The sequence below is a fragment of the Sphaerodactylus townsendi genome, linkage group LG16 (assembly GCF_021028975.2).
Source record: "Sphaerodactylus townsendi isolate TG3544 linkage group LG16, MPM_Stown_v2.3, whole genome shotgun sequence".
Classification (NCBI taxonomy): Eukaryota; Metazoa; Chordata; class Lepidosauria; order Squamata; family Sphaerodactylidae; genus Sphaerodactylus; species Sphaerodactylus townsendi.
In genome coordinates, this window is record NC_059440.1 from 20,935,930 (window position 1) to 20,947,828 (window position 11,899).

General features: G+C 52.8%; 1 protein-coding gene across 1 annotated transcript; it reads right to left on the reverse strand.

Moving 5' to 3' along the window:
- Positions 1-554: 554 nt before the first annotated feature.
- On the reverse strand, positions 555-2,967 carry HES3 (hes family bHLH transcription factor 3). Its single transcript, XM_048519530.1, has 4 exons — positions 2,906-2,967; positions 2,405-2,500; positions 2,029-2,110; positions 555-1,662 (listed from the first exon to the last, which is right to left on the reverse strand). The coding sequence occupies exons 1-4, from the start codon at positions 2,960-2,962 to the stop codon at positions 1,292-1,294; spliced, it is 606 nt and encodes a 201-aa protein (XP_048375487.1). The 5' UTR covers positions 2,963-2,967; the 3' UTR covers positions 555-1,291.
- Positions 2,968-11,899: the final 8,932 nt, after the last annotated feature.

Consider the following 11,899-nt stretch of genomic DNA (forward strand, 5'->3'; position numbering starts at 1 on the left):
GTTTTGTCCTTTTAATCGTGGTTTTAATGTGTGGAAATGGGCCACTGAAACTTTCTCCTGCACGGAGATAAAGGGCATCTCATTAAGCCTCTGTTAAAGGGGCACTAGCTTTTCCATTTTTTAACGCTAGGGGGCAGCGTCCCCCCCCCCCCCCAGCAGCTTCTCCGGTTTTGCCCGCACTGCAATGCCCCCCAAAGCCTTAAACATCTACTCAAGCTAAAATAAGTGGCAAAGAGCTGTCACCCCACCAAGGGTACTGCTTGCCCCACTTCTAATGTTTACAGAAAAGCTGGCTTTCAATTCCAGACATGGCCATCTCTGCATGGGCAATTGTCTATAGAATAGGTTTAAATTTAAAGAATCATCCATGCAGGTTCTTAAAAAACACGTAATAAGGGAAAGAGGGAGCGACAGAACCAGGATGAATCCATGTTCGGCGGGGGAGCTGTGGGGAGTTTGCCACGAAACCTGGATATTTTGCATGAGTATCATGCAATTAATCGGCAGTGGGGATTCGACTATAGAATCATAGAGTTGGAAGGGACCAGAAGGGCCATCAAGTTCAACCTCCTGCCATGCAGGAACACACAGTCAAAGCACTCCTGTCAGATGGGCATCCAGCCTCTGTTTAAAAACCTCCAAAGAAGGAATTAGCATTTCTTTAGCAAGGTGGCAAAGAGACTCAAGGCCAGAATAGCCAGTCTCAGTAAATCCCATCCACTCATTACATCACCATCCTCCCCCCCCCCCCATACAAAAATCGTTTGGGAGGGTCTACCCTTGGGATCCCAAATGCTATTGGGTGCAAAGGCACCCACCAACACCTTTTTATGTGGCCTGCCAAATGTTTGTAGGAAGTGGGCGGAACCAGGTAGGGCTTTTGCCCAGCAAGGCCTCTGATAGGCTATCGGAGATGCCATTGGTAGCAGATGGCACCCCAGCAGGAAGAACCCTGTTACTGAAGTTAAGCTGTGGCAATCACTTCCTGGCTCATCCCACCTACTGGGGTGACAATTTTGTGGCAGCCATTTGGTTGCTGCCGCCCCCCTTGCCCTGCCAGAATTCCAAACGGGCCCACAAGTTCCAAAAGGTTGGGGACTCTCGGACTACCCGCTTGGAGATAGTGCAGCCCACCCTTAGCATGGAGATGGGTGGCCATGAAGACAAAGAGTCCATTGTCAACTCAGAAGCCGGTGGATTCTTTAGGGGTTTTAGAGGAGCCGGAAAGGCAGCAGAGGCTCGGAACCCGCCGCACTGAGGCTCAGCAGAGTCCATTGAGGGGGCGCACCTATTACCAAGGTCGCCACAGAGGGACCTGCTGGCTTGGGCCCCGCTGGCCGGTGGCAGCAGGGCTCCTGGGCTGGCTCCTGGGCTGGCTGAATTCTGACGGGACGGACGCGTCGCTTCCTCGGACTCTGGGCGGCTTGGCTGGCCGGACCTGCTTGGCAGGATTGGGCCACTGGGGGGCCAGGAGCGCCTCCGGGAGCGCAGCAGTCGCCGAGCCGCTGTCCGTGGTGCTGAAAGCGCCCCGGGCGAAGTCGTGGAGGAGCAGGAAGGAGGAGGCGGTGCCGGCAGCTTCGGAGCGCACCAGGAACTGGCGCACGCCCTGCAGGCAGCTCCGGAAGCCGGCCTGGTAGTCCGCGCTCTTGGTCGACGGCAGCCCTGGAGGGTGAGAGAAGGAGGAGCAGGTCAGGCCCAGGCCCAGAGACACCCTCGCCTTCCCAGGCGCACTTTCCACCGCGGCTCTTGAGAGCTTAATCCGTGACCACATTACTTAAATCCAGTGAAAGAAGAAAAGTTTGGATTTATACCCCGCTTTTCTCAGCAGCTGTAAGGAGTCTCTAAGTGGACTACAAACTCTTTCCCCTTCCTCTCCTCACAACAGACATCTTGTAAAGTAGGAGTAGAGTAAGAGTTTGGATTTATACTCTGCCTTTCTTTTCTGTATGGAGAATCAAGGCGGTTTACAAACTCCTGCAGGTACAGGGACCCGTCTTTTTTCGCAGGAGAAGATGCGGAGGGCCCTACCTTGGACAGAGTGCTGGAGGCTCCGCATGTACTTCACGCTCAGCTCCAGGATATCCGCCTTCTCCAGTTTGCGCTTCCTGATCTGCAATTTTCAAAGCGAGCCAAGGAATGACTTGAGGGACTCCTCCTCCTCCCCCCCCCCCACCCAAGTTGGCTGGGTATCCCAAGCCCCTAATTCTCACTCTCCCGGTACGCTTGAAAGTGGGGAAGTGCCGGGAACAGGGCCGAGATGGGCGCCCCGGGTCAGGTAGGGCCGGCGAGGGGTTCCCCTGTAAGGGGCTGCGCTCCCTGCTCTCTCCTCCCTTGGCTTGTCGAAGACCTCCCCGCCCGCCTCCGAATCTGGGGCGCTCCCAGGTGATGAGGAGGGGGCTCTCACCTGGTGGGAATAGTGCTTTTCTAACAGCGCTTTGAGCTGATCCAGAGACACATTGATGCGCGCTCGCCTCTTCTTCTCCATAAGCGGCTTGGAGACCTGGAGAGACACAAACCAGTCCTTCAGTCCCAGCTTTCCCCGAAAGCTATCTCCGATGCTGCAGCGTGCCCCTGAGCATAAGCAGAGTGCATTCCCTCCCACCCACAAGGCCACTGACTGATAGTCTCTTCCCGTCCCTGGGGCGGAGAGGGGGAGATTCGAAAGAAGGACTTGGTGGTCAACGGGACACGTGCCTATCGTCCGATGCTCACGTCGGAAAACACCACAGCCTCAATGCTTGGGGGGGATCTCCGTGGGAAGGCACTCTGTGCGAGCTCAGAGACTTGCTTTCCCATCGTTTTCCCCAGGGTTAAGCTGGCCGGGCCCGGCACCCCTTCAACCTGTGACCCGCCTTCCTCCCTGCCCATGGGGCGCTCCTGTGGCGCGGCAGCCCCCCTCGCAAACCTTGCGGAAGGGTCCAGACGGCCCCCGCTTCTCCTGCAGCCTGCAGTCCGTGCCCATCGCGTGTCCTTCTCGGGCCGACGTGCGCCCAGGAGGCGACCTTTTATAACGGCTGGCTTTCCATCTGAATGGCCCTATTCAGGCCGGGGCGCCTCCCCTAGGAAGGGAGGGAGGGAAAGCCAGTCGGGAGCGGGCGAGAAGCGACAGGGCATCTTTAAGCTGGGGAAGTCTCGGGCACCGAGCATGGGCAGAGTGCCGTTCCAGTCAGCCCAGAAAGGGCACAACCCATTTTTGGCCAGAATCAGGAAGGAAGGCCATTGGGGCGGAGGATATATTTTTGAATGCCTGTTCCTACTAGATGTTTTGTGATTTCATGATGTTTAAGGAGATTGGGCAAGATTTGAACCGCAACTCAGAGTATGAGATCATGGGGGGCATACAAGTTTCATAAAATCAGTAGAAGAAGAAGAAGAAGAAGAGTTTGGATTTATATCCCCCCTTTCTCTCCTGCAGGAGACTCAAAGGGGCTTACAATCTCCTTGCCCTTCCCCCTCACAACAAACACCCTGTGAGGTAGGTGGGGCTGAGAGAGCTCCAAGAAGCTGTGACTAGCCCAAGGTCACCCAGCTGGCATGTGTGGGAGTGTACAGGCTAATCTGAATTCCCCAGATAAGCCTCCACAGCTCAGGCGGCAGAGCTGGGAATCAAACCGGTTCCTCCAGATTAGATACACCAGCTCTTAACCTCCTACGCCACTGCTGGGGCTTCCTCGGAAATTGAACAGGTGACCCTTTACTTTGAACAGCACCAGAGGTTGCGGGGTCAACAGCCTGCTCCCCTCTTGATGGATTGGAGGTGTGTGCCCCCCCCCCCTTAACAATGAAACAAGTCAAGAAGAATAATCCTAGATGGGTGAGATTCTAACCTACCCAGTGCGACGTCGCGGTTCCTGTGTCGCAGTACAGTCTGGGAGAGCCCGGTTCGAATCTTCACTGCTCCATAGAACCTTGCTGAGTGGGTGCCTTTGGGCCGGTCACATACTCTCGCCCTGACCTACCTCACAGGGGGGTGGTGTGTGGATAAAATAGAGGTGAGAACAACACGAGCCGCTTTGGACTCGCACCGGGGAGAGAGGCACGGTATAATTGAAGGAAATGCATACATGAATCAAGCAGGGGTTTACCTAAGGAAATAAGACGTGTTTAAGATTACCCACTGAAGAGCTGTCGCTGGCACTTTTCGGGCAATAATTTGATTTAATAAGGGAAATCTTGCATAAAACGCACTGGAATCATAGGAGCTTTTTATCAGGGCGGTGACATAAGGGGAGACGAGGCACGAAAGCGAACCCCATCGCTCTGAATACAAACCTTATGGGGGGGCGCTCTGGTTTCAAGCCACTGCAAACTGAAGGTTTAACCCCTGGATTAACTCCCCAACTGCCCTGAAAGGTCCCAGGTCTGGAGGTGCCCGCAGTGAAGGAAGGGCCTGACGTATTTGCGTCCCCAACCAGGAAGCAAACATGACTCTCCAAAGATGAAAGCATCTTTGAAAGATGAGTCTCGGCCCCGAGGAGCCTAACCAGTGCGGGAGTTCGGGGGGGGGGGTAAAGGCAGGGGGAAGGCCCCGCTCGATGCGATCCATCTTCGCTGAGCATATGTCCTGCAGGGGGAAGGAGCGAGCGGGACAAAGAGTCGATTTTCTGCCTCTTGAGGCTCAATGGGAGTGATCAAGGGGCCCCAAAACTGGAACTCCCACGTCCCTGGGTCCACACGACCCCCCCCCCCCCACTACTTCCCACAGCTCCTTACTACTTACTATGTCTGCTCCAAATGTAGAGCACTGGAATGTTGTGTGCATGTTTCACAACCACCTTGCAAGGCAGACCAGACGCATGAACTGTTTTAGGCACTGGGCCGAGCCGCCGAGAGATGAGCCCAAGGCTGGCTTCAGGTCAAAGGAACATTGGGGCCGGGGGCGGGGGGGGGGGGTTCGTTCAATTCAACCCCCCGTACAGCAACACGTGTGATTCAGACCCCGCATTTCTCCAGGCGCCAGCCCCCCGGCTTCGTGGATAAAACGCACGCGGGTTGGCTCTTCCTTACAAACATCTGTACACGCATACTCGCAGGACGTAACATCTCCCCTGTGACACGTGAACGAACCTGAGAAGGTTGAAAAGTCGGCGCAAAACCCCCAGACTACACAGACAGAAGCCAGAACGGGATTAGACATGGGCCAAGAGCCATCCATTCGGAAGCTGTGTGTTTTTGGGGGGACTTCTTGGTAGGGGGGGAGCTGCTGCAGAGGCTGGACTAGATGCCTTCGCGGTGCCCTCCCTCCAGCGCTTTTTGTTTCTCATTTGGGGTGGGGGGCTCCCACCCCCCCAAAGTGCACGTGGGAAATGAGCCCTGCTGGTTGGGGGGGGGGCAGGGGGAGGCGTTACCCGAATTCTCCTCGCTCCAGGCTGCCCCCGAGAAGCCTCAACCGCCCGCCGAGCGCCCATTCACCGCCGCCGCCTCCATAATAGGCGATTCGCTTTGGTGCCGCAGACAAAACCCCCAGATGTTGCGAGCCGCGGCCCGGTGGTGGGAGCCCGACTGGGGAGGGGGGCATACGTGGAATGCCAATGAACAGTCACCCCCCCCCCGTAAATAGAGGAGGACTGCAGCTTTGGAGGGGGGAGGCGGTCAAGCTAAAAAAAAACCCCTCCCCAATGTGTCCTTTTATACCCCCCCCCCCCATATTCTTAAAGACACTGCCTGCTAATTATCCCTTTTAAAAGGGGGGGGGCGAAGGGATAAAGCCAGACGGGGGGGGGTTGCTTGCTCGACAGAGGGGGTTTTGTGCCACAGAGCTGAATTCTGGCTGCATCGGGTTTGAAGCAGGAATTGGGGTGGGGGGGAGGCTGGTTGGTTGGTTATGGGAGTGTGAATGTCATTCTTTGGGATATATTTGAAAATGTATACACAGGGACGCTTGCCTGTTTTAAACCAATACTGACAATAGGGTGTTGTGGGTTTCCCCGGGTTGTGTGGCCCGTGACACGTTCCAGTAGCATTTTCTCCTGATGTTTCGCCTGCATCTGTGGCTGGCATCTTCAGAGGATCATATAAGGCAGCCATACAACCCAGAAGACCCACAACTCCCTAGTGATTCTGGGCATGAAAGCCTTCGACAATACTGACAATCATTGGGAAGGGGGTGATGATTTCCTCTCCCATTTTATTCCCTTGGCGGGGGTAAAAGCACTGTTTGAAACAGACGACTGGACTGGTTTCTGGGAGCTCCATCTGCACCGAGTGGGCAGGCATTGCCTCTCAAGCAAGCAGGCCTGGGGGCCTCCACCTTTCCCCCCTAACGTGCTAGCTGAGAAGTTCCCAGAAGTTCGCTGGGTGTGTGGCCGTGGTCTGGTGGTTTTTGCTCCTAAAGTTTCGCCTGCATCTATGTCTGACATCTTCAGAGGCACTCCACAGTCAGATCATGTGTTTCTGTCCATGGCACAGTGTGGAGGGATTGTGTGGTGGGGTGTTTGGGGAGGCCCCTCACCCTCCCACCCCACACTGTTCACGGGGCAGGGGCATTGCGGCAGCAACCGAGCTTTGGGTTGAAACAGACGAGAGAAAATGAATGCCCTTGCACTGAGGAGTCCACAGTTTTCAACATGCTTATCCATTGAGGAGGTAGCCTGCTGTGTCTCTGCACGATTTGCAGCTGGGGCCTGCCTTGCGTCTGTGCACTGTTTGTCCTGGAAGCGAGCTATTCAGCCTTGTCTTTGCGTTTGGTGGGGCCGGATTCACCCGTGAATGCGGCGGCATTACATGCCTTGGGAGGCTGCTCGTTGTGTCTCTGCCCTGGCTTTCTTTCCTCCTGGACATAAGAACAGCCCAGTGGGCTTAGATCGATAGTTGGCTTAGGTTGTCTAGAACATGCACTGTTAAGAGAGAGAATCCACACCACTCACAAAGAACTCGCAACCACAAAGGAGCTGCTATTCCTACGCATCCATGCCAGCCAGAACTACCAGACCATGGTTACGCAGCCTGGAAAACCCACGCTTGCCAGGGGTTGTTGGGGGTTTTTTTGCACAGGATCAGGGATACTCTAAGCAGCCCCTGGCACACTGGGGGGGGGGGGCTGGTCCCATTTCCCCCTTTCTAGCCCAAGCAACGAGGGGGTTAGTTTAGGCTTACCTGGATTCCTTCTCCCCATACCCTTATACACACTAGAAGAGTTTCTCTCCTCCCTCGGTAGCCTGTCTGCCCCTTTCATGGGGGATATTGATGTGCTCTTGAGAAAGGTGGCATCTTGCAGCGTGGAAAATCGCAACCCGCCCTCCGGCCTTTCAGCACTGTGGGCTAGGACCCTCTCTATAGCCCTGCTGGGGCGTGGAAGCAGTGCGGTTCCTTCTCCCCACTCTGGCCTCTTTTTCCAGGGGGTAGGTCTATGCCGGGGAGAGGCAGTTGCTGTATTGTACCAGGGCCTCTGAACCAGAAAGCATTAATGGGGCAAAGTGGGGTGGGGGGTGGATTGTACTAGACATGGTTATTTTATCTCTCTCTCTCTCTCTCTCTCTCTCTCTCTCTCTCTCTCTCTCTCTCTCTCTCACACACACACACACACACACACACACACACACACACACACTGACTGGGCCCCTGAAGTGATTTTGGCCTGAAATAATCTTGTCCTGAATTACATTTTTCAATTCGCCACCCACCCATTTGGGGAACAACATGGCGTAGCAGGGGCTGTTTTCTTGAGGGTTCAGTATTGTTCCTTTGAACTGGTCCTGTGTGGAGCTGTTTTGCTGGGGGAAAAATGAGGAGAAAATGAAAGCCAGACAGTTTGGCTCTCTCTAAGGACATTTTCCTGGGAGTAAGCCTCCCCAAACAACATGGAATCATCTTCCAAGCAGACCTGCTTAAGACTGGTCTCAGCGTTCAACCCTCCCCAGTTTCTATCTGCAAAGAAGAGGGATTTTTGAGGATATACACGTGTTCCCTTAAAATTCGCTATAAGGTTATGCTGGCTTATTTGGACTTGGTGAAAAGAATAGGTTGTACGTAGCCACGATAAAAAAACAGAACAAAGATCTAGTTAGAAATGCTGTGAGGGATGGATCTTCAAAAAGCAATCCTACGCAGGTCTACTCAGAAACCTACTCAGGACTATTCAGTGGGGCTTACTTTCAGGAAAGCGGTTTTAGAATTGGGCTCAGACTGGAAACCCCCACCCCCCTGAGTCCTTACACGCACTCTCACATATAATTTCTCAGAAAGCCAGCGTAGTGTAGTGGTTGAGAGCAGGTGCACTCTAATCTGGAGAACCGGGTTTGATTCCCTGCTCTGCCACTTGAGCTGTGGAGGCTTATCCGGTGAACCAGATTAGCTTGTGCACTCCAACACATGCCAGCTGGGTGACCTTGGGCTAGTCACAGTTCTTCAGATCTCTCTCAGCCCCACCCACCTCGCAGGGTGTTTGTTGTGGGTGGAGGGAAGGGAAAGGAGATTGTAAGCCCCTTTGAGTCTCCTTACAGGAGAGAAAGGAGGGATACAAATCCAAACTCTTCTTCTTCTATATAAATTCACTTACACGGGCTGTCTGTCCATCTTTACACCCTGCATTTTTCCCAATGGGGACTCAATGGGGATTACAATTTTCTTCTCCCCTCCCCCATTGTATCCTCCCAACTACAACTCTGTGAGGTAAGCCGGGCTGAGAGAGAGTGACTGGCTCTGGGTCGCCCAGCCAACTTCTGTGGGAAAGCTGAGATCCGAACCCCCAGATCCTAAACTGACCACCGCCCCACACTACCCACCACCTAGGCCCACCAACTGGCCATGCTGGCAGCGGCTGATGGGAATTGTAGTCCATAACATCTGGAGTGCCAAAGGTTCGCCACCACGGACCTAGGCCAAGAGGGAGCCCTGGATCTTCCTTACCCACAATTTTTCCTTGGCCTTTCTAACCTCAGACCCACTCCTCCAGCCCCGATATGTTTCTACCTCAGCCACCCCAAGCCTCGTCTTTTAAACAGACCTCCCCAGATGTTCAATTTTTAAAAATGCCCCATGCCACTCTGTGGTTCATACCAGTTGATCCTTCTTTGCCATGCGTTCGTATGCAAAAAAGGGGGCAATCTCTTTCACTGGATGGGCGAATCCAGAAGACAGAGCGTGAGCGTGGCCTGTGTGGAGTCGGAAGCATGTGGATTGCCTCTCAAACTTCCCCTGCTGTGCAGTCCTTTTCAGGAGAAAGGGGGTGGAGAGGAGCTGGTGGAAAGACTGGGACTCAGCGAGGCCTCCTGCCATTGTTAAAGGGCACTCCCGGCCTCCCCAGGAGCAATTTGTTAGCTAATGATATGTTTCCTTGCTATAAAGTCCCTGATGGCCCTCTCTGCAGCTTTTCAAAAGGCACCTTCTATTAGCAACCCAATGAGCCTTGTTATGCTGATCTCGCCCCAGGCACGACCAAAGAACTGCTGGTGAAGTGTGGGTAGTCATTAAACTGGGGCCTCTTGCAAAAACTGGTCTTGCATTAACCAGCAGGGCCTCCAGCTCTCGTTTTGACTGTCAATGGTCGCCTGATGCCAGGGTGAAAAGAGTGGGGGGGGGGAGACTTATGCGCTGGAAAGAGTGGGAGGAACAGTGTGGTCAGGTGCATGGTAAGAGTGTTAGGCCCCTACCGCACATGCACAATAATGCACTTTCAATCCACTTCCAGTGCACTTTGCAGCTGGATTTTACTGTGCGGAATAGAAAAATCCACTTGCAAACAGTTGTGAAAGTGGATTGAGTGTGCATTATTCTGCATGTGTGGAAGAACCTTAGGCTAGGAAATAGGAAGAAGAGTTGGTTTTTATCCCCTGTTTTTTCTCTATCTTTAAGGAGTCCCAAAGGGGTTACAATCACAATCCCTTCCTCTTCTCACAACAGACACTTTGTGAGGCAGGTGAGGCTGAGAGAGTTCAGAGAGAACTGTGACTGGCCCAAGATACCCAGGTGGCTTCATGTGGAGGAGTGAGGAAACTAAAGTTTGGATTCATACCCTGCCCTCTTTCCTTTCTGTAAGGAGACTCAAGATGGCTTACAAATGCCTTCCCTTCCTCTCCCCACAACAGAGAAGGTGGGGCTGAGAGAGTTCTGAGAGAACTGTGACTAACCCAAGGTCACCCAGCAGGCTTCATGTGTAGGAGTGGAGAAACTAATCCAGTCCACCAGATAAGAGTCCGCCATTCATATGGAGGAGTGGGGAATCAAACCTGGCTCTCCAGATCAGATTCCATCACTCTTAACTACTACGCCACGCTGGTCTTCTAGGAGACTTGGGTTCAAATCCCCTACTCAGCCATGACACTCACTGGGTAATTTAGTGGGCTACTTGTGTGTGTGTGTGTGTACTGTTGTTTTGTGTCAATGAGGACAGTGGCGGGGGGGGGGGAGAGCGGGTCACTAGCAGCGTGCTAGTGTCAGGGCTATGACATCATGTTGCCTCTTCCCTTATTACACCTCCATGTGCAATACAGACTAGTTGTGACCTCGATCATGTGTGCTCAAACGTTCCCACGAGCTGCTGGGAACAGCCAAAATTGTTATTATTTATACATTTTCAAAAAGCACAACTGTCAGCCAGCGTGTATGAGCACAAGTCAGAATTTCAAAAGAGACATTTCAAAAGAACAATAGTGCTGCGAGAAAAGAGGTCAGCAGACTTTATTCCACCCAGGTGTCGGTGTCCGTGTGAATACTGAAAGTATACAGATAGCATAAGCATAAGGTTTACTTTCCAACTGTCTGAAATTCATGGGTAATATGGCCCTGCTACTATATTAAAGTCATTTCCCTTCCTGATTCCAGAGTGACTTTTACTTGCTGCATGAAGAGGAGGCATTTTCATTTTTAAAGGCCTTTGAGTCCAGCAGATTCTGGCTCGAGTGTCTCTGCGCTCTTTCTGAGAGTTTCCCCGTCGCCCTCCTCTCTCTTGCTCTGCCCCTGATCCCTGCCACCATGAATCTTGTACCAATTTGCTCCTCTCTTATTTTAATTACATGGATATTTTGTACACAGCAGGCTATTTTTAATGAGTGACTCGCTGAAAGGGGTTCCCAGGCCTCGGCGTGTCCCCCAGCCTCTTGCCGGATTGGCTTGTTCGGCACGCTACATCTAGCTGGTTTTGAACCACTTGTGTGGTGCAGACGGTCCTCTAAACACTGGAAAATTGACCGAAAAATGGTGCTAATTTGCAATGTTCTGCTTCGGCCGGGAGAAGGTGATCCCCGGAGTTAAGCTCCATTTCGCTATTCAGCCCTGGTCACGCTCTACCAAGAGGCAGCACCATATCAATCGGGTGTATGCTGTGTGTTGTCCACTCCGCCTCCCGCACCGAGTTGCAGTCTTGCGCAGGGAGTACCCTGTTCCAGGTTTGTTCTTTTCCTTCAAGGAACGGCAGAGCAAAAATTTGCTTTCTGAAAAGCGGATATAAACATGTAAGTCTTTGGGCTAAAACCTCTGCAGTTTGCTTGAATGACAAAAAAAAACGACCCCAGTTAGCCTGTAATTCATTGTTACCGATGAACCTCCAGCAACTATCAATCACTCTGAGTAAGACTTGTGGGTATATGAGTATGAGATTTGGTTTCCTGCTTCTGAAATCCACTGTTCTCTCTACATTTTGCAAAACATCTCTCTACACCTCTCTACATTTCGCACATACAAAATAATGCACATTTAATCCACTTTCACAATTGTTTGAAAGGGGATTTTGCTATTCCCCACAGTAAAGGAGCAGCAGTGGCGTAGGAGGTTAAGAGCTTGTGTATCTAATCTGGAGGAACCGGGTTTGATTCCCAGCTCTGCCGCCTGAGCTGTGGAGGCTTATCTGGGAATTCAGATTAGCCTGTACACTCCCACATACGCCAGCTGGGTGACCTTGGGCTAGTCACAGTTTTTCGGAGCTCTCTCAGCCCCACCCACCTCACAGGGTGTTTGTTGTGAG

Bases quoted from the DNA above. Each gene is read 5' to 3' on its own strand.
- HES3 (XM_048519530.1), bottom strand. From the start codon at position 2,962: ATGGGCACGGACTGCAGGCTGCAGGAGAAGCGGGGGCCGTCTGGACCC. The intron at 2,111-2,404 runs GTGAGAGCCCCC...TGAAAATTGCAG, and splicing joins AAAAGCACTATTCCCACCAG to ATCAGGAAGCGCAAACTGGA. The intron at 1,663-2,028 runs GTAGGGCCCTCC...CTCACCCTCCAG, and splicing joins CCTCCAGCACTCTGTCCAAG to GGCTGCCGTCGACCAAGAGC.